General features: G+C 43.0%; 1 protein-coding gene across 1 annotated transcript; it reads left to right on the top strand.

Annotated features, from left to right (window-relative positions):
• The first annotated feature begins 3,475 nt into the window (after positions 1 to 3,475).
• On the top strand, positions 3,476 to 23,453 carry LOC143523642 (uncharacterized). The gene is made up of 6 exons (XM_077018202.1): positions 3,476 to 3,511; positions 3,697 to 3,801; positions 5,984 to 7,642; positions 20,744 to 20,886; positions 20,962 to 21,068; positions 21,169 to 23,453. The coding sequence occupies exons 2-6, from the start codon at positions 3,705 to 3,707 to the stop codon at positions 21,317 to 21,319; spliced, it is 2,157 nt and encodes a 718-aa protein (XP_076874317.1). The 5' UTR covers positions 3,476 to 3,511; positions 3,697 to 3,704; the 3' UTR covers positions 21,320 to 23,453.
• Positions 23,454 to 25,698: the final 2,245 nt, after the last annotated feature.

Genomic DNA, 25,698 nt, shown 5'->3' with positions numbered 1-25,698 from the left:
TAGTTCATTCCGAGAAAAATTGGACACAGCATGTGAACTGGCTCATAACTCTTTGGAGTCCATACAACGAAAAATGAAATACCGTTTCGATAAAAGAGCGGTTTCTCGAACATTCGAAGTTGGGGATCGGGTGTTGGTTTTGTTGCCTGTGTCTGGGTCGGCCCTATTGGCAAAATTTGTTGGACCGTATGAAGTTGTTTCTCGCCTCAGTGAGACGAATTACGTTATTAAGACACCTGATCGTAAGAAGCAGAAGCGGGTCTGTCATGTTAATATGCTTAAACACTACATATCCAGGGTGGATCAAAAGGGAAGCCGAACCGTCGCCAACATTGCTGTCGTGAGCCCTGTCAGCCAGTCTCCTCTTGAGTACACACCAGAGACAGATGGTTTGGCGTTTGATAGAGCCTGCCTCCCGACTGCTCGTTTACTGAATTCCGAGAGTCTGCAACATCTTCCTTCGATATTAGCCCACTTATCCTAGTCTAATCGGTCAGAGTTGGTCAACTTAGTTCATGAATTTCATGACCTATTTCGTGATACACCCACAAGGACCCACAAATGTTGTGATACACCCACAAATGTTTTAAAGCATGATATTGGTATTGGTGACAATCGCCCGATTAAGCAGAACGCTCGGTGTGATAAGCAGTGTTGCTGCTTATCGCAGCAACCCTGCTAAACGGGAAATAAGGAAAAAGGAGACGGATTATTTGTTGCAGAACTCGTTAGCTGTTCCTAGTTCAAGTCCGTGGTGTTCTCCATTTGTGTTGGTGCCTAAGCCAGACGGTACCTCTCGGTTCTGCACTGACCAAGGGTGGATGACTGTATCGACCGTATAGGGAAAGCCAGGTTTGTGAGTAAATTGGATCTATTGAAAGGATACTGGCAGGTTCCCTTAACGGACCGTGCCGCAGAGATTTCTGCCTTTGCAACCCCGAATGTGTTCCTTCAGTATGAGGTTATGCCGTTTGGATTGCGCAACGCCCCTGCTACTTTCCAACGGCTTATGAATATTGTTTTAGCAAATGTGGAAGGATGTGATGCCTATCTAGATGACGTAGTGGTGTATGCAGAGACATGGGAAGAGCATCTCTGTATACTCCAAGAGGTGTTCACACGACTCAGGAGGCCCCAACTTATGCTCAACCTAGCCAAATGTGAATTTGGCCACGCCACTGTCACCTATTTAGGTAAACCGATTGGTTGTTGTATCGTTCGTCCCGTGGACACTAAAGTTGATGCCATAGCTGCATTTCCAGTCCCTTCAACGAAAAGAGAGCTCTGACGTTTTTTGGGCATGATTGGTTACTATCGCAGTTTTTGTAAAAACTTTTCAAGTGTTGTGTTGCCCTTGACAAACCTCCTGTGTGGGTCCTCTCAGTTTTTATGGACACCTTCATGTCAAGCGGCATTTGAGGCAGCTAAGACCCTTCTCTGTTCGTCCCCTGTGTTGGCTGCTCCGGATTTCGAAACCCCGTTTACCTTAGAGGTGGATGCTAGCGATGCTAGCGATGCTGGCTGTGGTGCTGTACTCTTACAGACAGATGGGACTGGAATGTATCACCTTGTTGCGTATTATTCCTCTAAATTCAATAAACATCAGTTGCATTACAGCACCATAGAAAAGGAGGCCCCCGCGCTGTTGCTAGCACTCAGGGCCGGCGCCACGGGGGGGCGAATGGGGGCGTCGCCCCCTCAGGCGAGGTGTCCCGCCCCCTCAATGTAAAAAATAAGACCCATTTATTTTACAACAATCGCTACATGGTGCCCCCTCGGCCGCTCGACAATCGTTACACGCACCCCCCCCCCCCCCCCCCCCGCTCAACAACTTACGTTCGCCCCCCCGAAATTTTCTGACGCCCCCTCACTGTATATGTTCTGGCGCCGGCCCTGCTAGCACTCAAGCACTTTGAGATTTACCTAACCTTATGCTCAGGTTTTCCCATTATTGCATACACAGATCATAACCCCTTAGTGTTTCTGCACCGCATGTCAAATTCAAACCGATTGGCTGTTCTCCACCCAAGACCCACAGTGCCGCCTTAAAAGACCCACAAAGCAGCAAGATGGGGAAAAACTTTCTCCATATTGATGTTTGGTGTAGTTGGTTGTGTAGTTGCTGGTTTTCTGAGATCTGATTTCCTGGTTTGTTTGAATTGTATTGTACCCCGATCTTGAGTTTGGAATTGCCTCTTTTGGTTTGGTAGCTGATGTACATATTGTATGTGTATATGTATATAAATAGAGTGTGTATAAGTGTAAATATCTGTGTAAATAGTTGTGTTTGTTAATTCGGCCCAAACGGGAAGAAAAGCCTACGATGCTCTTTTTGGTTATCCCGTTCTCTTTGTTTTGTTATAGGTAGTCAGGGTAAGTTATTGTGTTTTACTTTCATTTCTTTAAACATGCTTCAGGTAAGGTAGTCAATATTATTTTGGTTAGAGACGTTTTGTTTATTGTTTTGAGCATTGGGTCGTGTCCTGGAGCTACATCCCTTGGCCATACTTTGAATAAAAACATTTATCATTTCATCATATCTATCACAATCTCCCCATACTTATTCTCTGTTAGGGCTATATTGCCTAGATTAGTCGTAAACACTGCGTACTGCCAGTTGTCCTGATCCTAGAGCTTCACCTGCACCTGCTCTAGTGGAGCTGAGATGGAGAATAAAGACTCCAAACTTTCTCTCAGCTTGGACCCTCCTTGCTGCCAGTGTCACACTGGCCTGGTCTACTGTGTTAGACATGTTGACACTGTAGATTGTGACAGATGTTCAAATAAAATGTAAATTGTGTCTAACTAACCGGTCTGAGGTTTAGATGAGAACTCAGCAAAGCAGCATCTAACACCATCTCTGTGTGCATCACACTCAGAGTCTGGACAATAGCAAGATGCACTTCTACTATCAGTAGGATCAGACTGACTCTCTCTGAGTAGCATTATTACCGTCATGAAAAGTTTATCATAATGGTCTAATTTACAGTACATTCCAGGCATTGATTGATATTGGTGTTACCGGCTAGTACAGTTCAACACAGACACGGTGTGTGTGTGTGTGTGTGTGTGTGTGTGTTCTGTAATGCTGATATAACACCACTGCTGTGACCTCATAGTCTATTATAAAAAAATAATTTATTATAAACAATTGTGTATTATTCATTATACAGCTATATAATATTCTAATTTCTCCATTTTTTATGTTGTTCTCTGCCTGTGTGTTGGTGTTATTGTCTCATACATCATCTACACTCGCACAGCTCTAGTAGATGTTCTGTAGACGATTCTATGTGCCACACTGTTAGTTACAGAGGTACAGTAAGAACTTACAGAGTAAGAAATGTACAGAGACTGTACAATAATTTCTGCTCTTCAAGTTCATGAATGAAAATGAACTCTCAACATCATGCAGCGTCAGGATCCCGTATGCAGTCAAGTTTTCTTGTTTCCTGTTTTTGTTTTGGGTCACATGCTCAAAGGGAGACTTCTTGAATTCTCTATTTAATAAGTGAGTTTACATCTTAATTTTACATATCGTGTCACATGCAGATGCCCAGGAAGCCACATTGGTGAAGGAGTTAGTGAGACACATTTATAGAAGGAGTAGTTTCAGCCAGCAGCTTTTCTCTTAGTTTGATCAAAAATAATTTGAACACAAACTGCTTCATCTGTCTAAACTGATTCATTTTACAGAGAGAAAAATGGAAATGAATATATCTATAAATAAAAATAGAGAAGTTCCTGAAGACAATGAACTGGAGACTCACAGGACCAGAAACAAGAAAACTGAGATCTCAGGTCAGTACATTCGCATGCTCTCTCTCTCTCTCTCTCTCTCTGTTTCTTATTTATGTCTTTGAAACAAAAAAAGTAAGATACAGTGAGAAACATTTAGATAATGTGTCCATGATTTACTTCAGTCTTAAATTTCAATCTTACAGAATGTAACAGAGTAAAAATAAATATCCACAGCTGACTGTTGTCACGAGAGGACAGAGAGACACAAAGGCCAGGGTGCATAAAGTTGCCATATTGTCAATTTTCACAAATTTCAGGACAGCGAGATGAAGGCCAGGGTGGTAGAGGCAAATCTTTATTATCCATCATCCATAAAGTTATTAAATTTCCATATTGTTTTCACCTCAATCAAAATTAGCCCTCTGAAATGTACCCAACTGTGCAATGAGAACACACACACACACACACACACACTAGTGATCACTAGGGGGCTGTGGTACACACATGCCCAGAGCGGTGCAATGTCCTAGCCCAGTGCCTGGGTAGCAGTTGGGATTAAGTGCCTTGCTCAAGGGCACTTCAGAATTTAACCCATGACCTTCTGGTCACAAGATTGGTTCCTTTACCACCGTGTCTATCCAAACAGACGGTGATGCTGGCAACACAGGACAGAGTCCAAGGTTCACAATGAACTGAATAATATACTCAAGTCAGTTAAAGAGCAGATCAGAGCTGTAGCAGCAACAGATTTTAGCAGCACATCTGAGTCACAATGCACAGCACTGGAGGCTTGAACCTGGGAGTTGAGATCCTTTTTAAGGATCATGATTTTAGGATCACTTCCATTTCACTGTTGCATTAAACTTTCACCAAAATATTATTACATATGCATTAAGTTATGGAGGGTCCAAGATGTGTCAAATACCTGTTCATGTACATTAATGCATTAATAGTGATTGTACACTATAACGGGTTAATTGTTGGGAAGTTATTAGCCGTACATCTGCAGACTCTGGCTTTATTCATCCTCCAACAAGATCACACAGCAGAAATATTCCAGCTGTAGTATGTCCTGGATCTCCACTGAAATAAGAGCTGAAATGGGAGCATAACTTTTCGAACCATCGGAGAGTAATGAGAGACAGTGTGAGAGAGAGAGAGAGAATTTATGGTGTAAGTAATGGTAATGGTATAGGTAATGGTAGCCTGTATAGGTACGGTACCCGCTGTGTGCATATCTGTCTATTGTCCTGTGTATAGTTGATATGTTGCCATTCCCTCTTGTTAGCTGTCCTGTTTGCCTGCACCTTCTCCCTGTTATGTTAGGATATTTGTGTTTGTCATTGTCATGGTGTATTTGTATTTGCAGCTGTGTTTGTCTCATGTCAGTAAATGTTCATCGTTTGCACCTCTCTCAGCTTCCCCTTCCCCGCTAACCGTGACAGATGGTAATTATTTCGGACGTGAAATCCGCCGCGGAGTTTTGATGCTAAGCGAGTGCCAGTGCACGTAAAAAACAAACAAACTGGCCGAAAAATATTCAACACGATAAACGAGAGAAAAACCAAAACACATAATTAAACGCGAAAAACGGGAAAACTGAAATACTCACGGAAATTATTCAACACGAAAAAGGAGAAGAAACTAAATAAGGATGCCAGAAAATAAGCTGGCTCTCTCACTAAAGAACAGCAACAAAAGGAAAATTACCCAACCCAACTAATAAACCCGATAGAGAAAAATTAAAGAAAAAAACTTGAGAAGCCAGAGAGAGTGGCACAGGAGTGGAATCACTTGAACAAACAGAAAAATATAGACATCTCCCAACGCAGCATGAGACCAAGGAGACCAGGGTGAAGGTTGGCAGCAATTGATGACATACAACTCAGCAGTGAGACATTGCCTCTGTCTTCCTTAAGAAGCAAGGAAGACAGGTGCAGGTCATCACTGCTGATTGCGCTGCGGTCTGGCTAGTGGGCTCCCCCCGGTGGTGACAGAAGCCCTGACACACACTGTGGTTTGAACTAGTATAGTGTTATATTAGGTTCTGTAGGTCCCACACATATACACACTGTTTGTGGTCTGAACTAGTATAGTGTTATATTAGGTTCTGTAGGTCCCACACATATACACACTGTTTGTGTTCTGAGATTCATGTGAAGCCTTGACTACTCCTCCCAGTTCAACATATGAAACATTTCAATGTATTTACTTAATTCTTAAAAATATGATGTATCTTCAGAAACCAACAGTCCAGGGAGCAGATGCTACAGACTGACTGCAGTGTGTCTGGGGCTGCTGTGTGTTCTCCTGCTGACTGTCATCATAGTGATGTGGGTCAAGTTACAGACCAGATACAACAGCCTGAATGCAGAGAGAGACCAGATACAGACCAGTTACAACAACCTGACTGCAGAGAGAGACCAACTACAGACCACATACAACAGCCTGACAGCAGAGAGAGACCAGCTACAGACTATATACAACAGCCTGACTGCAGAGAGAGACCAGCTACAGGCTAGACACAGCAACCTGACTGCAGGGAGAGACCAGCTACATACTAGATACAACAGCCTGACTGCAGAGAGAGACCAGCTACAGACCAGACACAGCAACCTGACTGCAGGGCGAGACCAGCTACAGAACAGTTACAATAGTGTGATATTAGAGAGAGACAAGCTACAGACCAGATACAGCAACCTGATGACAGAGAAAGGCCTACTACAGAACAATTACAATAGCCTGACTGCAGAGAGAGACCAGCTACAGACTAGATACAACAGCCTGACTGCAGAGAGAGACCAGCTACAGACAAGACACAGCAACCTGACTGCAGGGAGAGACCAGCTACAGAACAGTTACAATAGTGTGATATTAGAGAGAGAGAAGCTACAGACCAGATACAGCAACCTGATGACAGAGAAAGACCTACTACAAAACAATTACAATAGCCTGACTGCAGAGAGAAAACAGCTACAGAACAGGTACAATAGTGAGATATTAGAGAGAAACCAACAACAGACCAGATACAACAGCCTGACTGCAGAGAGAGACCAGCTACAGACGAGATACAACAGCCTGACTGCAGAGAGAGACCAGCTACAGACTAGACACAGCAACCTGATTGCAGGGAGAGACCAGCTACAGAACAGTTACAATAGTGTGATATTAGAGAGAGAGAAGCTACAGACCAGATACAGAAACCTGATGACAGAGAAAGACCTACTACAGAACAATTACAATAGCCTGACTGCAGAGAGAGACCATTTTCAGAACAGGTACAATAGTGTGATATTAGAGAGAAACCAACAACAGACCAGATACAACAGCCTGACTGCAGAGAGAGACCAGCTACAGACTAGATACAACAGCCTGACTGCAGAGAGAGACCAGCTACAGACCAGACACAGCAACCTGACTGCAGGGAGAGACCAGCTACAGAACAGTTACAATAGTGTGATATTAGAGAGAGAGAAGCTACAGACCAGATACAGCAACCTGATGACAGAGAAAGACCTACTACAAAACAATTACAATAGCCTGACTGCAGAGAGAAAACAGCTACAGAACAGGTACAATAGTGAGATATTAGAGAGAAACCAACAACAGACCAGATACAACAGCCTGACTGCAGAGAGAGACCAGCTACAGACGAGATACAACAGCCTGACTGCAGAGAGAGACCAGCTACAGACTAGACACAGCAACCTGATTGCAGGGAGAGACCAGCTACAGAACAGTTACAATAGTGTGATATTAGAGAGAGAGAAGCTACAGACCAGATACAGAAACCTGATGACAGAGAAAGACCTACTACAGAACAATTACAACAGCCTGACTGCAGAGAGAGACCAGCTACAAAAAGAGAGAGAAGGATTCCAAAAAAAGTTTTTTGAAATGGGTAAGTGATCATTTGCATACTATTACAGTCTTATGCACTCTAAAAATTATATTATATATTATATCCTGTATATGTACATATAGAGACATCAGTGTGTCAAAGTTGATTATCATCAACATGCTGAGACATTGTCTAAATCATTTGGACAACACTGGAGGTGCAACAGGCTAGTAGTGTGAAATTATATTGTATTATGCTGTTTGTAATGTTAGCAAGTACCTTTTGCTTTTGTCCTTTGCTTTTCTGTCCATGTAATTCAACAATGAAATGATTCCTGTATATGTACATATAGAGACATCAGTGTGTCAAAGTTGATTATCATCAACATGCTGAGACATTGTCTAAATCATTTGGGCACCACTGGAGGTGCAACAGGCTAGTAGTGTGAAATTATATTGTATTATGCTGTTTGTAATGTTAGCAAGTACCTTTTGCTTTTGTCCTTTGCTTTTCTGTCCATGTAATTCAACAATGAAATGATTCCTGTATATGTACATATAGAGACATCAGTGTGTCATCAACAACATGATGAGACATTTTTAATTAATTTGGGCACCACTGGAGGTGCAACACACTGGAAGATCTACCTGAACTTTCCATTAAAAACAAAGAAAAATCACTACTGCCACATTTCACTGTCATAATCATAGTATTGTAGAAAGTATTTATTTGCATTAATGACAGTGTTACATGGCAGAACAGGACAAACAATTATCAAAGCAAAAATAATTTGTCCAAGCCAGATGGAGAATCTAAAAACCAGAGAGTAATGCCAGTAAACAAACACCAAACAAAAAACAAAATAGAAAGACAAAAATTACAAGGCAAGCAAGTCAAAAGTTATAATAATAATAATAAATATAGCTGCAAGCGGCAATTACGGGGTCCAAGCGCGAGGCATGGGCATCCTCTGGCACGCCTGGCACCATGGCACATGAAGGTATATGAACGGACTCCATGAATAAGGTGGCTGTTCAAAAAACACAAGCCACATGTCAGTTTCTGTGTGTTTTGTATGTGGTCATCACTGAGGTATGGGTAGGTATGGCTTAGGCATTGTATATGTGAAACCTATAGAGAAGCAGTTGTTTGTGTGTGCATGTGTATTACACAGAGATATAGAAGGAGAAAGGGAGCATGGGTGGTTAAGTGTGTGTGTGTGTGTGTGTGTGTGTGCGCGCGCGCATGTGTGTGAGTTTGTGTATAATGGGCAGTGTCAATTGTCACAAGAGGGTTTTCCATCCACCGAGTTTTTGCGCATTTTGAAAATGCGCATGAAAAAAGCTGGATGGAAAAAGACCAAAATTCGAAAAAAGCTCCAAATATCGCAAAAAGATTTTTACGCTAGGAGGAGGTGGAAAAGTTAGACTATCGCATTGCCAAAATTCGGAAAAACTGGATGGAAAAGGGTTTTTCGCATAAACGATGACGTATCATGCCTCAAGTCATGTGGTTCTGTACATGATCGCGATGTAAAGATGACAAATGCATACAAAAACAGTTCTGGAGAGAGTAAAAATTGAATTTAACTTCTCCATGTATAGAAAAGAAAAAGAAAAAAATGTTTCAAAACCTCAACGTGCAAAAATGCGTAACTGCCAGATGGACGTAAAACCACTATTGTTTGGCGTCCTCTCACGTGATCTAAAGTTTATTCGCATAACTGTAATGAATGGAAACAAGGCTTAATTCGCATTTATTTCTGCCGAAACTTGGAAATTGCGCATTATTTTTTCGAAAGGTTTGGATGGAAACCCGGCTACAGTCAATCAATCAATCAATCAAATTTTATTTATATAGCGCTTTTTACAACAGTTGTTGTCACAAAGCAGCTTTACAAGTGCCGAGTCCTAGCCCCCAGTGAGCAAGCCAAAGGCGACAGTGGCAAGGAAAAACTCCCTAGTTTTTTGCATGAGGAAGAAACCTTGAGAGGAACCAAGACTCAGGGGGGGAGCCCATCCTCCTCTGGCCGACACCGGTCACCATGACAACAACAACAATATAGACAGAATGTAGACAGAATGTAAAAGATGCAATAATGTCCATTTAGACCGAAAAAGATGTAATAATGTCCATCATGGTGTAGGCATCCGGTTAGGCAGGAGGTGGCCGGCCAGGATGGATCGCTTGTCTCTCCTCATCTCATTATTCCTCAAGCAGGCGGGCAGCCATGTGGAGAAATGAAACAGGGAAAATTAGCTCTGTATGAGGACATATACAGGACAGGTAAAATTATAAACATTTCTGGAGTGTGGCAGCAACTCCGGCACTAAGTTAAATTATTACAGCCTAGCTAAAAAAAAAGGCAGAACCAGAAGGTAACATAGGCTTGGGGGCATTCTGAGACAATGGCATCCGTCCACTGCACTGTCAACAAACTTGAGTGACCACGAGCAGTGACAGGATGACAGCACCAGCACCCCAGTCTACCAAAAAACCCTTCGTCTATGAACCCCTGGATCTGTACCTTTATCTAAGGGGGATATTAATTATCAAACGCTAGACTAAATAAGTGGGTTTTCAACCTAGATTTAAAGATTGTGACTGTGTCAGAGTCCCGGACACATTTAGGAAGATTATTCCTAAATACAGTGAACTCACATGTCTGATGTTACGGCCTGTCTAGGCGTGAGGACTGTAACAGTGGTGTAGGTGAACAGCAGCACAAATGTTAGTGACCATGGGACTACAGAAGTGGGTGGTTAAAGGTGTATTATATTGAAATTGTATTTACAAGATGTATACATACATGTAACTGGTCTTAGGTTCAGGAGTGGCCCAGGCCAACATAAAAAACAGAACAGAACTATAAAATAAACCAAACACTAACTACTCTAACAGAAAACAAACATTCAATACTACCCTAACTCCCTAACAAAAACCATACAAACAAACCCAAACCCCAAAACAAAATGGCAGCCACTCCCTACTTACCAGTACACCAAAAGCACAGAATTTACAAAATTTACAACCAGCAGACAATCCGACAGGGACAAAGGCAAAAGCATAAACGAGTACAAAAGCAGTCGAAACCAAATTTTCAAGACGATGTATATAAATGCAGAATACTAACAACTACCAACTAACAACACAACCAAGGAGCAAAATGTCTCGCTAGGAGGTACTGGGAAGCCCCTTTTATAAGGGTAGAAAGACATGGAGTGGAGTCTGGAGCGGAGTCTGGAATGGAGTCTGGAACGGAGTCTTGCACACAGAACAGACAGCAAACACTACATACAAACATCTTCATAGGACATAACACTGACAAGACAGGAGTGTGCCTGTGACGTTTGGTGTGAGTACATGAAAGCATTCATGAGCTAGAGCTGTATTTGTTTGCATAGGAAGGCCTGTGTGTGTGAGAGAGAGAGATAGTGAGTGTTATCAAAAACAAACTAAAAGTTAGTTTGTGCATGTGATTGTTAGTCCTTGAAGTATGGATAAGAATGGCTAGGGCAGTGTAATTATGGGGCAGTTGCAATATGAAATATATATGTCATGAAGAGGTTGTAGCAGTGTCAGTTGTCACAGACAACTCACATGTCTGATGATGGTGTATGTACTCAGTGTATGTATGTAGTGTATGTGCTAAACCTATGACTGAGATGCGTAAGCATGTGTGTGTATGTGTGTGTAATCACTGGGTAGGCATGGGTGAAGCAATGTGTATATGAAAGCTATAGGCCAGTGCATGTGTGTGCATGTGTAAGAAAGATAGAGAGAGAGATAGGTTTGTTGTGATTATGTGAAATTGTTCATGAGTTAGGGCTGTATATGTGAATGTGTGTGTCTGTGTGTGTATAATGGGCAGTGTTAGTTGTCACAGTGAACTCACATGTCTGACATGACAGAGTATGTGTTCAATCCATGGTGAATACTAGGGGTGTGATGAGATCTCGTGTCATGAGATCTCGTGAGACGTAACTCCGCGAGATTTCTTGTCGCGTTAAAAATCGGTCTCGCGAGATTTGTGATCCAGCAAGCAGCCAGATTGACGTCGGAAAATACAGGTATTACTATTGAAGATGCCCCCGTCACTTTCAAAATGTTTGTTTGGCAGCATTTTGGGTACCCGGCGGAAATGATAAGTGGCAAGAGAGTGACTGATAAGATGCAAACATTGTATGAAAATAATTCCGTACACAGCGACTAATACGAGCAGGATGCAGAGACATTTACAGCACCACCAAAGCTCAGTATTCAAATCAACATATCTCAGAGGTAGCAGATACAGAAAGGCGCTTTGGCAAGTTGAGACAGCAAAGGATATCGGGAGCAGTGTGGGGATGCTAATATTCTTAACTGAGGGAGCGGATATTTAGCCAATGAGACTTTGCGTAGCACCGAAGACACTAACTAAACGACGCGGCATGATAAGTGAAATAACCAGTAACCAGACCTAAAGTAGAAAACATACGATACTAGACATATGCTACTTCCACTTAGTGATGTTACCCTTGAATCTGAAGCTTCTAGGCGTGTGTCGAAAAAATTATACGCATTGGTTCGAATCACTGTGCTGATGCTTGATTCGTTCTACATTGATCACGTGATCACGTGTTAACAATGATGTCTTTATTTCTACACACAATCATGTCACTGCTTCAACGAACAATTCAAAAGCAGCAAAACCTGGGGCGCACGTCGAGGGTCGTTAGAGGAGAGATATACAGAGAGATCCATTAAATCAGTGGTTCCCAAACTTTTTCTGCCGTGCCCCCCTTTAGTAGATGAGAATATATACTGATCCGATACCGATCTGATAGAGTAAAACTCTGCTGAATCGACTTAAAACATTTTTTTTTTAAACACAGACATACTGAATTACAAGTTTATTGAAAACTCTGCACCAGTATAGCACACTTAAACACACATATAAATATGTAAAAACAACACAACTTGCATTTGTTCAGTCAGTGCAATTATGAATATAACATTGAATGTAAAATAAATAATACCAAACAACCTGAAACTTACAAAAACAATAGGTTCACAACTTTGATCAAACATTAAAAAAATAAACTGCAAGAAACCTTTTAAATGGTTCAAGAATTCTAAATATAATTTAAAATAAATAAGGAGATGAAATAAGAGAAACAGCAATACATATGCGGCTAGTTTGCAAGCGCAGACATCACGCAGAGCACAAAGCATGTAACGGCCAGAAATATGTGTACTGTCTCTTTAAGGGAGCGAGTTGAGTGCGCGTATGGAATATTGTTGTTTTTTTAGCTTTCTGCCGTAGACCGACTCAGACCATTTTATCTTTATTTCATTTCTGTAAGTAACGCATTCAATGAGCTTTGGACAACTCACCAGTTCATGTATGAACAGTCAAGTAGTGCTGGAGCCCAGGTTTATTTTGGTCAACCAGCAAATAAACGGACTAAGTGGAATAGCACCAGCGCGAGTACGAGTCAGTGATTCACCTCTCCTCTGTGTGCTTTGTGTTTCACTGAGTTGCATCCAATTGCACAGCCGGAGAGCCAACTGCAGTTCTAGACCTGCAGTTTTAGACCTGCAGTTCTAGACGTGCTGTAGTTTTAGACATGCGCCACCTAGCGGCTCGGAATGTAGCTAACGACAGCCAACTGCAGTTCTAGACCAGCAGTTCCAATGCATGCCGTAGGCTCAGGGGCTTGTATATTGTAATAATCCATTGTATAAAGAGTTTATTTGTTAAATATGCCCATTGATTCTCAATTGTTTTAGCCAAATCTCTAACATTTGACAAGTTTTAAACGATAATGTACACCACATTTTGTATTTAAATAGAAGTAGTACGCCTCATTTTCCCTGTTCTTTTAGAGAGTTTTGATTAATTTTGTCATTTACACACACAGCTTGTCTCCTGAAGATATTTTATTTTTAATTAAACTACTGGATTACTGGCATAGGCTATTTTGTATTAAAAATCAGCAAAAATTGCATAATGTCCGGATGCTTTCAGTGAGTAAGCATACATTTCCAGAATGTTAGGAGTGATTTATTTTACTCGTATACCTTCATTGGCATGCAACTAGCAAATATTATGTGATACTTGGGGTTTTTCGCTCACACGCCACACATCCGATTTCTCACGCCGAAAAAAAATCTAGTTTATTTACCTCTGATCCATATCTATGATTCAATGAGTTACCAGTTCGCTCTGGCGCAAACACTGGCGATCGATCGATCGCGATATAATACTTAATTTTTGTCCATTTTACGTTCGCCACCCCCCGGCAACAATTTACGTTTGGATGGCATTAGCATTTCTCTCAAAGTCGAAGTAGCTACAAAGTAGCCATAAAGGTAGCCAGAACTAACGAACTAAGACACACTAACGCTAGCCAGATTCATCCTTCATGACATAAACATTGCGATAACACAAAAATGACCTTCAGACCGATCATATTTACATTTACATTTATGGCATTTAGCAGACTAAATATATGTCTATCATATAATAATATGCTCAATTGTATCAATATTCAGAACATAGTCTGGGTTCTTATGGGTTAATAATGATGGGGAAATGCTACTTTAGCTTGCTTACTACTTTTAGTATTAATAGTAGCGTAGTAAGTGCTAATTTCCTTCCTTTAAGTTGTTTCAAATTTAATCAAAGTAGCTACTAAGTAGCCATAAAGGTAGCCAGAACTAACGAACCAAGACACACTAACGCTTGCCAGATTCATCCTTCATGACATAAACATTACGATAACCCAAAAATGACCTTCAGACATTATCATATACAGTTGTGATCAAATTTATTCAACCCCCACTGAAATAAAGTGTTTTGGCCAGTTTGACATTGATTTTGATCATTTCAGTCATCTTATTTACAATTATATCAAAGAGGCACTTATAAATTAGACAAACATAACATAATATTTATGATGGAATAACCACAAATGTCTTTACTGTGCTCACATCATTATCAGTTTTATTCAACCCCCTAGTGACATTATTTTTTAGTACTTAGTACAACATCCTTTTCCAGTTATGACAGCTTTCAAGCGTGAAGCATAGCTTGACACAAGTGTCTTGCAGCGACCTATGGGTATCTTAGCTCATTCTTCATGGGCAAAAGCCTCCAGTTCAGTCACATTCTTAGGCTTGCGCACTGCAACTGCCTTCTTTAGGTCCCACCAGAGGTTCTCAATTGGATTTAAGTCTGGTGATTGCGATGGCCACTCTAGAATGTTCCAGCCTTTCATGTTCAACCATGCTCTAGTGGACTTGGATGTGTGCTTCGGATCATTGTCCTGTTGGAAGGTCCAACGTCTCCCAAGCCGCAGGTTTGTGACTGACTCCATCACATTTTCCTCCAAGATCTCCTGGTACTGAAGGGAATTCATGGTACCCTGCACACGTTGAAGCTTTCCTGTACCATTAGACGCAAAACAGCCCCAAAGCATAATTGACCCCCCGCCATGCTTCACAGTAGGCAAGGTGTTCTTTTGTTCATAAGCCTGGTTCTTCCTTCTCCAAACATAGCGCTGGTCCATTGTCCCAAACAGTTCTAATTTAGTTTCATCTGACCACAGTACACTGTCCCAAAACCTTTGTGGCTTGTCCACATGACTTTTGGCATACTGCAGTCGACTTTTCTTGTTCTTTGGAGTCAGCAAGGGGGTGCGTCTGGGCGTTCTGGCATGGAGGTCTTCGTTATGCAGTGCGCGCCTTATTGTCTGAGCTGAAACTTCAGTGCCCACATCTGACAGGTCTTTTTTCAGTTCCTTAGCAGTCACGCGGGGATTTTTCTCCACATTACGCTTCAGGTAGCGCACAGCAGTCGCGGTCAGGATCTTCTTTCTGCCACGACCAGGTAACGTTTCCACTGTGCCCTTTAACTTGAACTTGCGAATGATACTTCCGATAGTGTCTCTTGGAATATTTAACAACTTCGCAATCTTTTTATATCCATTGCCATTCTTGTGAAGAGCAATAACCTCTTCTCTTGTCTTCTGGGACCATTCTCTTGCCTTCACCATGCTTGGAAACACACCAGTAGATGTCTAGAAGGAGCTGAGTATCACAGTCCTTTTAAATCTGCCTAATTGGTGCTTATCATGCTTGATTGCTGCTCGTTGACATCCACAGATGTTTTCAATACCTGATGGAAAACACTGGAATGAACCTCTGTTCTTAGGAGTGGTAGTCGTAAAGGGGTTGAATAATTGTGTCAATGAAGAAATCACAAAAAGGCCATTTAATACTTTATGACAAAAAAAATTGATGCTATCTTAGTTGCATTTAGTTCTTTAACAAGTCCTTGTAAGATTTCATTATGAACACAATTACAAATGTGCACTGAATTCCATAAAACCCTTCGCAGCATTGGGGGTTGAATAAATTTGATCACAACTGTATCTATCATATATTATTGTTGCTTATAAATATCATTCTTCCATCTGCTCCCGCGACATACTAAAACACTATCTGGATATTACGTTACATACATCTAAAACTACGGCACGTCTAGAACTGCAGGTCTAGAACTGCAGGTCTAGAACTGCAGGTCTAAAACTGCGGTTGGCTCTCCGGGTGTGCAATTGGATGATGTAGGTTTCACTCGCCTGTTAACTGTCCAAGTTCACTTCTATCCGGGACAGAGTGGATATTTAAGGTTGAACTAACTCCGAAAAGCAAGCAATACAAGCATAGAATTAGACTGAATAGATCTGTTTTTATGGATCGGTTACATTGTCACCGATACCCGATCTAGAATTTTTTTAGATATTAATATCGGAATCGGTGCATCCCTAATATTGACACATGTGCACGTTTTACTTCCAAGCTCCGCGCCACACCTAGGGGGCGCGCCCCCCACTTTGGGAACCACTGCATTAAATAATGCGACCATTGCCCCTACACAAGCACCTTCACTCCATACATGAACATAAAGGTCTTTCATAAAATTATTTCCTTCATATAACCCCATGCAGCAAATCTACATGAGCCTTGCCTATGGAAAAATAGGCAATGGACTAATGATACAAACCCAGATTGGTAGGATGTGAATAATAGTGAATAATATTATTTTATAAGTTAATAACATAAACAATCACATGGTGAAGTGAAACAAGCAACAATGTGCAATTAGAATTATAAGTGTAGTTTCTCCAGTGTGCCTTATCAAGATACATTCTAAGTATATTATATATTAATTCAAATTAATATATTAATTCATATATTATGGTGTAATGTCTTTTAATACATTACATTAAATTATCCAGACATCAAAGTATTTTGCCATTTGTTTTATCAGTTGTTTTTTATTTAAACCTTTATTTAAAGGTTTGCACTGGAACAGTTTTAAGAGCTCTAATGTTTTTAAAAGCCCCTCGTCCACTAAATACACAAAGCACTATCAGGTTTTGGCCACCAGATGCCGCTAATGTCCACTGTGTTATGAAGCTCCGAGTGTTGAATCTTTTGTCGATACGGTTAGGAAAAAGGCTTCGTGCTTCAGAAAGCCTCGGTTTGCCATCACTACTTCAACTACAAACCAATAGAATTACAACCACACAAATTAACCCGCACATAGGACAGAACACCCACGATATAAATACAATGAGCAAACTTAACAAGACACAGCTGAAGGGAATATTAACAGGGCGTAACATGATTGACAGGGAGGACAGAGCTAGGCATGACAGATTCCATATGATGTTCAACTGCATGCACTAAATTGAAGTGTGTACCATGAGTACCATGACAGGTATACTGAAGTACCATTACACCTCTACTGCACATGTGTACCTCTTAAAACATGAATCTCTTAAATTAATACTTTAGCTGTTTTGAAACAGACTTTTAATTTCATTACTTTATGTACTATTATAAAGTAGTTCTTCTGTTTAAGACCTGAGATTAAATTAAAAAATGTATCTAGGTTGGCTCACATGTCATTTTTGTGGAAAATGTGTAACTAAATTATTCAATATACTGTATAACCAATATTACAATTGTCACGGTCACAGCTCCGGACCCTTCCCTGTGGACGTGTCATTATGTCGTCTGCGTGCAGTTATGTCCATGTTTGTAGTTCCGTGGGTGTGGGATGGTTGTGAGCGTGTTCGTAGTATCACCTGTGCCTTGTCTCGTGATCACTGGGGAATGAGTTAATCACCTATTTAATGTGCGTTCGCGCAATGTCTCGTGCTCGTCTTTGTCTAAAGCTTGTGTCGTGTGAGTGTGCCTGTGCGATCCGCGCCGCACTCTGTTGATTGTTCACTACAATAAACGTTATATGTTGACGTTACCCGCTCGTTGTGCCTGCCTCATCCCACCGTAACATAAAGACGAGCCGACAAGATGCCGGGATACGCTCCAAGGAAGAAGAAGGGCAAGAAGAAGGGCAAGCGTCGCCATTCATCCTTCCCTGCTCCTGCCCGAGGAGCGTTCATGGTGGAGGGAACCTTCCCCCCGGCAGAATTGGAGGATGAGGGGCCAGTGTTTGTGAGTACAGGTGCGTGGGCGCTGACCCCCCCGGAATACGAGTTTGGGAGTGACGAGTCAGAGGAGGGGGATAGTTTTCCGTGTTCAGGAGGCTCGGAGGACGAGAGCGAAGCTGGCTTCGTTCCACCTGAACACTCCAAATCTCCCCAGACCGACAAAGTCAGCCCTCTGCCTGCGGTGAGCTCCGTCCCCATGGAGGGTTACAGTGAGGATGAGGGCGAAGACGTCAGCCCCACTCCATCAGTCTACTTGGCGCCAACCGAGTATTACGGTGAAGAGGAGCCAGACGTCAGCCCCACTCCTTTCGTTTACTCGGCGCCAACCGAGTATTACGGTGAAGAGGAGCCAGACGTCAGTCCCCCTTCGTCCGTATGCGCGCCTCCCGCCGAGACCGACAGTGAGGGCGAGGAGGCAGCGGGCTCTTCCGCCTCTATAGGTTCAGAGGGGACGGTGAGGTCCGAGAAGAGTGGCCGGCCGGAGGAAGAGACTCGGTCTACCTCAGAGGCAAGCAGGATGGTGTGCTCGCCCTACGCCACCTCAGACGAGGCGATGTTGCACAGCCTGGGCACCTCTGAGGAGGAAGAGGAGATGGAAGTGTCGGGGGGTGAGGAGATGCTGCCCCGGAGAGCGCAAGAGACCCGTGGCCCGAGGGTGTGTTATGGGGTGCACTCAGAGACACCTCGTACCCCGGCCGGTGACCGGCGTCGGGCAAACCCACCGCCAGCGCCCAGGAAGAAGCCAGACGCGCCCAAAGCAAAGCCAGCGGGCGCTCCCTCGCCTGGAGCGCCAAGCAGCGCTGCGCGCGCGGGAGGATCGGTCCCGAGAACCGGGGGGACTCCGCCTCCGGTTCCGCCTGCAGCCCTAGGAGGGTTCGCGCCGCTGGCCGCGCTCTTGCAAGCAGGGAGCGCGATCTCCTGGCTGCCCGTGCCTGTGTGTTTGTCAGTCCCGTTGTTTATCCCTAATTTCCTTTTCCCTCTTGTGCCCCTTGTGTTTCATGTACCTGTGTGTGTGATGGTGAACGTGCCTGTGTTTAATGTATTCTCCCCTGTCTTCCCAGGGAGAGTGTTCTAGAGCTGTCCGCGGCGGTTCCCACCATCGGGGGAGACGGCTCTCGGGGGATCGTGAGTCCGGCGGCTCCGGACCTGCCCGTTGGTGTAGGTTCGGGGCTTTCCAGCTGCGCGGGTCGCTCTGGGAGTAGCGAGCCCCTGGTGGAGGGTTCTGTCACGGTCACTGCTCCGGACCCTTCCCTGTGGGCGTGTCATTATGTCGTCTGCGTGCAGTTATGTCCATGTTTGTAGTTCCGTGGGTGTGGGATGGTTGTGAGCGTGTTCGTAGTATCACCTGTGCCTTGTCTCGTGATCACTGGGGAATGAGTTAATCACCTATTTAATGTGCGTTCGCGCAATGTCTCGTGCTCGTCTTTGTCTAAAGCTTGTGTAGCCAGTGGTACTTGGGGCTGTGGTTAATGGGTTGCGAGTCGGCATTGGCTGAGCTTCCCGGGTTTTTTTGTGGACAGGCCGATATATGGGCAGCTACGGGGTCCTGTTAGCAGAAGTAGCTAAGCTAGCCAAACCTACGGCGTGTGTGGGATCAGCGCGAGTCACTGCAACGAAGCCAGAGTTTGAGACTGAGAGGCTGGTTGGAGCTGCGTGTGCGTGAGTGCTGGCTTGTGTGTATTGCAGCACAGAGAGTAACACAGAGCTCAGAAGTAACTAAAGGCTAGCTGAGAACTGCACTATGGTCATAAGAAGTTGACTAGGAGAACGATAGAATTGCTGCCTGTGAAAGGGATTCCAGTGTGTTTTTAATGGGGCTAGCTGCTGTTTTCTTTTTGTTTTAATTTCTTTTATGTAGCTGTTTTTACTGGGTCACTACGGGTTTTATGATTAGATGGGAAATATAAGTGCTGTTTTCTTTTTCCAAACACTTAGGTTTATTTTTAACTATTTTAACTGCTGCTCTGACTCCTAGAGTATATAACAATTGTTTAATTGTTATTTGCATTGACATTTTGCCTAGGGGGGTCTGGCTACGACTAAATATATCAGGTTTATTTAGATCCGGGTAATGAGACCGCTATCTACTCAGTAATTGTAGTGGTGTGCAGTGATCACTCATTTGATTTACAGTGGAATTTTCTTATTACTAGTATTGGGTTTTCTTTTTTTTTATTGGAAGTATAGTCACTACTGAGTGGTTTAGCTGTCCCATCCCTAACCCGGATATTTTCTGTTATGATTAGTTGTTTATTTATATTTAGTTGGTAATTAAAGATTTCTGTTTTATTTTCTTATTTTAGATTTACAATCATTATTTCTCTTGCTTGCCTGTCAACCTGGTGTGACCAAATTCTGTAATAAAGGAAATTTATATTTTTCTTGAAGCAACCTGTGTGTATCGATATTTCAGAGCTCCCCTTGCTCTAGGAATAAACTAAGGGGTGGCGTAGTCGGATTTTGTTAAATAGCCAAAAAGGGGGTTACGGGCCACACTTGTGTCGTGTGAGTGTGCCTGTGCGAGTGCTTGCGCGATCCGCGCCGCACTCTGTTGATTGTTCACTACAATAAACGTTATATGTTGACGTTACCCGCTCGTTGTGCCTGCCTCATCCCACCGTAACAACAATAACCAAATTTTTGTCTATTTATACAGATAATTACTACAGACAGGGATGGTTATTCTTCAACTCCAAAATGTACTACGTCTCTATTGAAGTGAAGTCCTGGAATGAGAGCAGACAGGACTGCAGAGAGAGAGGAGCAGACCTGGTGATCATAAACAACAGAGAGGAACAGGTGAGGGGGGGGGTGGTTGATTACCAGATTTTCATTTATTTTAAAGATAATAATTTTAAATGTTAAAAATGACAGGAGTTCTTAAGTAAACATTTAGGCAGCAGGAATGCTTGGATTGGTCTGACTGACACAGACTCAGAGGGGGTGTGGAAATGGGTGGACGGTACAGCACTGGCCACTGGGTAAGAGAGAACTGAACTGACCTTTTTAATGGTGAATATACTAGTAGTTTTTCTTCAATACTTTCATGAACATACTGGGACCTCTGATTCTCTATTTCAGCTACTGGAGCCGTGAGGAACCCAATAGTCTTGTTGGGGATGAGGACTGTGTTATCTATGACTTTGCATCCAATACTATATGGAACTGGGCTGATTATCCTTGCAGTCGCAATTTTATTTGGATCTGTGAGAAAAACAAAGCTGCTTTATGAATTTATGCAACGCAAACATGTCTTAAAAGCATTTGACACTGTTTTACTCTTATTCAGTGCGGACATATGCTTACGTACTATACTTTCCCACTCAGTCTGTCCCTCGGTTTCTCTTTCACAAACCTGCATCTCTGGCTGCTGCTCTCCCTGTCTGCTGCTGCTGTCTTCACCTACAGAGGATGTGGAGGCTACAGCAGCGAACATGTCTGTGATTTTTACACATTTTGTAGCATCTATATTGAGACTTCTATTTCTTCAAGCGTAACTTCTCCGCACCTCCTTTCTGCCACTTCTGTTGCTCCATGCTGCCTCTCTTTTAACAACGCGCTCAACACTGAACGTAGCGGGAGTTACAGCGGACCACGCAGAGAAAGGGTGGGGCCACTATTGTCCTATATCCTGATTGGTTCAGTCCACTGTCTATATTGAAGATGGGCCAATGGGCCGCCCCCTCTAAATTGTGGGCCGGTATATCTCGGTATAAAAAAGGGAAGGAAAAAATATCCATCGGCCCCTGAGGACTCTCGGCCCACTGGGCAAATGCCCGGTACGCCAGACTACCAGTAAAGCCCTGATTATATATACAAGCGCGTAGGAGCGGGTTTGACATTGGGGGGGACACATTTGCTATCAAATCAAATCCCGCCCTATCCTCTAAAATATTACTATAAACTGATTCCACTGTAGGTAAGGTAGTTAATCACTTTATGTATAGTGACGTAGAACATTTGTGGAATTACGGTAAATTGCAAATAAATAAATAAACAAAATACAACATTTTCTGTACTTATGTTTATTATTGTGACGTTTGGCCCAAAGCAACAGATGAGGCACAGATCCAGCGTTTCTTGGCCAACGTTACTTTATTTACTTTATTTACACACGAAAATAGCGCAGTCAGCGCACATAGAACACATTCAACAGTTACGTTGCGAAACACAAACAAAGACGAGCACGGGACACTGCGCGAACGCACATTAAATAGACAAACCACATAAGTCCCGAGTGATGATGAGATGAGCCACAGGTGAGACAGATTAACACAAGACGTAACCGCACCCACGGAGATCCACAGACGCAGACGACTAGACGTAGAAAATGTAAACACACGCCCAAAAGGGATGGGTCAGGGACCGCAATGTGACAGACTCCCCCACCAAGGGCACTACCCATCCCGGGGTGCCAACAGGACTAAGTGCCCCGAACCCACACCGATGGGCGGATCCGAAACGCTCAGTCCTGCGTTTGGGAGATGACCGCCCTCGGTGGAGAGTCTGCCACAAACAGCTTAGAACACCCTCCCTGGGAAGACAGGGGAAAACACGTTAGACAAACACACAGGAACATTCACAAACACAGAGACAGGAACACCAACGTCACGTTGCACCACAGACTGTCCAGGAGTTGGCGGATGCTTTAGTCCAGGTCTGGGAGGAGATCCCTCAGGAGACCATCCGCCACCTCATCAGGAGCATGCCCAGGCGTTGTAGGGAGGTCATACAGGCACGTAGAGCCCACACACAATACTGAGCCTCATTTTAACTTGTTTTAATGACATTACATCAAAGTTGGATCAGCCTGTAGTGTGTTTTTTCACTTTAATTTTGTGTGTGGCTCCAAATCCAGGCCTCCATTGGTTAATAAATTTGATTTCCATTGATGATTTTTGTGTGATTTTGTTGTCAGCACATTCAACTTTGTACAGAACAAAGTATTCAATGAGAATATTTCATTCATTCAGATCTAGGATGTGTTATTTGAGTGTTCCCTTTATTTTTTTGAGCAGTGTATATTGTTTTATGTATATATGTTGTCTCGCACTGTTTTTATTCTTTTAATCTTGTTATGTGACTAAGAGGTACCACTCAGAATCTCGTTGTATCATGTACAATGACAATAAATTCTACTCTACTCTCTCTACTCTACTCTACTCTACTCTAGACATATTTGTTATTTGCAGATGCCAGTGTTCAGCAGGGCTGAGTTTTATCTTGCCTGTTTGTTAGCAAAAATGTAAGAGTACAAGAATTTTTTTTTCCTTTCATGCCATCACTAAGAAATATACAGCCTTTAAGGGCATGGCTTTTGTTTTTGAAAAAAAGGATATGTTCAATAAAATTAAAAAATGGATGAATGTAATGCTGCAGTTGTATGTATTTTACATGGCTCTATTGATTGAAATACATATTTTGAGTTTCAGAAGCTAAAAAAGGTAAAAATACAACATGTAGTTGAATTAGTGATGTAGTAATGCTTACTAAACGAGCTGAGTTAAATAAATGGGTGGGGAATGGTTGTATAAACTAAGTATCTTTAGTTACTGTAACTTGGTTATTAGTACATTCAACTTAAATGTTCTATTCCATTCCATTAGGAGCTTCAAGTACATTGAACGTAGTACAATTCACTTACTTAACTAATGCTTCATTACTTTAAAAATTTAAGGCAACGAGTTACCTCAGTTTTTTAAGTAGAGTCTACTTATCTGGGTTTACAGTGCATGCTTCCACATCATCTATTTGCTCTGAGTGTATCAAACTGTCTCAGAGGGTTGCAGAACTTCAGGAAAGAATCCATACCTTACACTCTATAAGGGAGGAGGAAGAATATCTGGACTTGATTCTTGCCACACAAACTGCTGATAAAACCATCCCTGTGACTGGCAAAGAAAGAGACGTTTCTCTGCATTGTCGCTGGCATGTACTGGGGCAAAGCCTAAGCTCATCTTGGCCTCAACTCCTAATCCCGTTCACGAGAACAATGATAAGGGCTGGACACGTGTTCGGAGGAAGGAACGTAGCAGAAACCACCACAGCAGCGGCGGCAAGCAGCAATCTTCAGAACAGAACATTATTTTAGATAACAGATATGAAGCTCTCGCCCCAACTGAAGTAGCAGAAATTGAGCAGCATCAGAGATCCAACTCCAGTCTGGCTGCTAAGCAACAGCAACAGCATGCAAATAACTCTGGCCATTCGCGGACCAACCACCAGGCTGCCAACTGTGTTAGCGAGCAGCATGCTAACAAGCATGCTAAGAGTCGTCCCAACCACCAGCTTGCAATCCGTGCCAGTCGACGGCTAACTAATAAGCATGCTAATAGGGTTAGCCATCGGGATGCTAGCCATGTTGGCCATCAGGGTGCTAACCATGTTGGCCATCGGGGTGCTAACCATGTTGGCCATCGAGGTGCTAACCATGTTGGCCATCGGGGTGCTAACCATGTTAGCCATCGGGATGCTAACCATGTTAGCCGCCGAGGCATTAACGGTGAAAGACGAGGAACACCGCCACAGCCCAAAATGCTGCTAATTGAGGTCATCAGAGATGTATGAAGCAACAGTATTAAGGCGCTTTGCTTTCCTCGTGTTACTGTCTGTGGAGTGATACCCATGATTCCACGCGTGATTGCAGCTATGGAAAGACTGATTGTACATGTCGGCTCTAGCGATGTTTACAACCATCCATCCATTCATCCATTATCTGAACCGCTTAATCCCGCTAGTCGGGGTCGCGGGGGGGCTGGAGCCAATCCCAGCATCTCCGGGCGAAGGCAGGGTACACCATGGGCAGGTCGCCAGTCCACCGCATGGCCAACACACACGCACGCACTTGTTTACAACCAACAGTCTGAGATTCTGAAACAGGATTTTAACCATCTGCTCGACATTCTGGAGTTTTCCCAGTCTGAAGTGTTCATTTCTGGACCGATACCAACTGTGCGTCGAGGCAGTGGTCACATTACCAGACTGCTGGCTTTAAACAGCTGGCTCACTACAGCCTGTGCACATCGGAAGGTAAACTTCATTGACAATTTCAACATCTTTTGGAGGCGTCCTGAGCTTTTTAAACCTGATCAGCTTCACCCTAACAGGGCTGGGACTCAAATGCTTGTGGATAATCTAATGTATGGAATCACTCACATGCGGAACCTGCACCCAACCGCCAGCAGTAACATCAGTAATGTCAGTCAAAGGAGCCCACCATCTCCTGTCAGAGAATCTGTCCACAGTCTCAGAGGTAAACTCCATGAGATTGAAGAGGTTCTGCAACACTACACTCTGCAGTCTTGTAGGAACTCACCTACTTCTCCTGCACACTCAGTGAATTCTCAGGTCTAACACACTGGAACCCATGCTCCTAGTCAGTGCTACATTCCAGTTCCTTTAAATAGCCGGTGGCATGGCTCTCAGAATCGAAATAAAAATGTAATCAGAAGAAAACATAAGGGTACAAAACATTGTAACAAACAAAATTTGATCCCAGTGAAATGCAAAAGTGATGTAAGCGATGCTGATCAAACACATCAAGTCTTCAAAGTCTCCTTACTAAACGTCCGCTCACTCACAAACAAGTCTTTTATAATAGCTAAATTAATT

The sequence above is a fragment of the Brachyhypopomus gauderio genome, chromosome 1 (genome assembly GCF_052324685.1).
Source record: "Brachyhypopomus gauderio isolate BG-103 chromosome 1, BGAUD_0.2, whole genome shotgun sequence".
NCBI lineage: Eukaryota > Metazoa > Chordata > Actinopteri > Gymnotiformes > Hypopomidae > Brachyhypopomus > Brachyhypopomus gauderio.
Note: the sequence above shows the minus strand (reverse complement) of the source record. Positions and strands in the feature narration are given on the sequence as shown.

Bases quoted from the DNA above. Each gene is read 5' to 3' on its own strand.
- LOC143523642 (XM_077018202.1), top strand. From the start codon at position 3,705: ATGGAAATGAATATATCTATAAATAAAAATAGAGAAGTTCCTGAAGAC. The intron at 3,802-5,983 runs GTCAGTACATTC...ATGTATCTTCAG, and splicing joins CAAGAAAACTGAGATCTCAG to AAACCAACAGTCCAGGGAGC. The intron at 20,887-20,961 runs GTGAGGGGGGGG...TAAAAATGACAG, and splicing joins TAAACAACAGAGAGGAACAG to GAGTTCTTAAGTAAACATTT.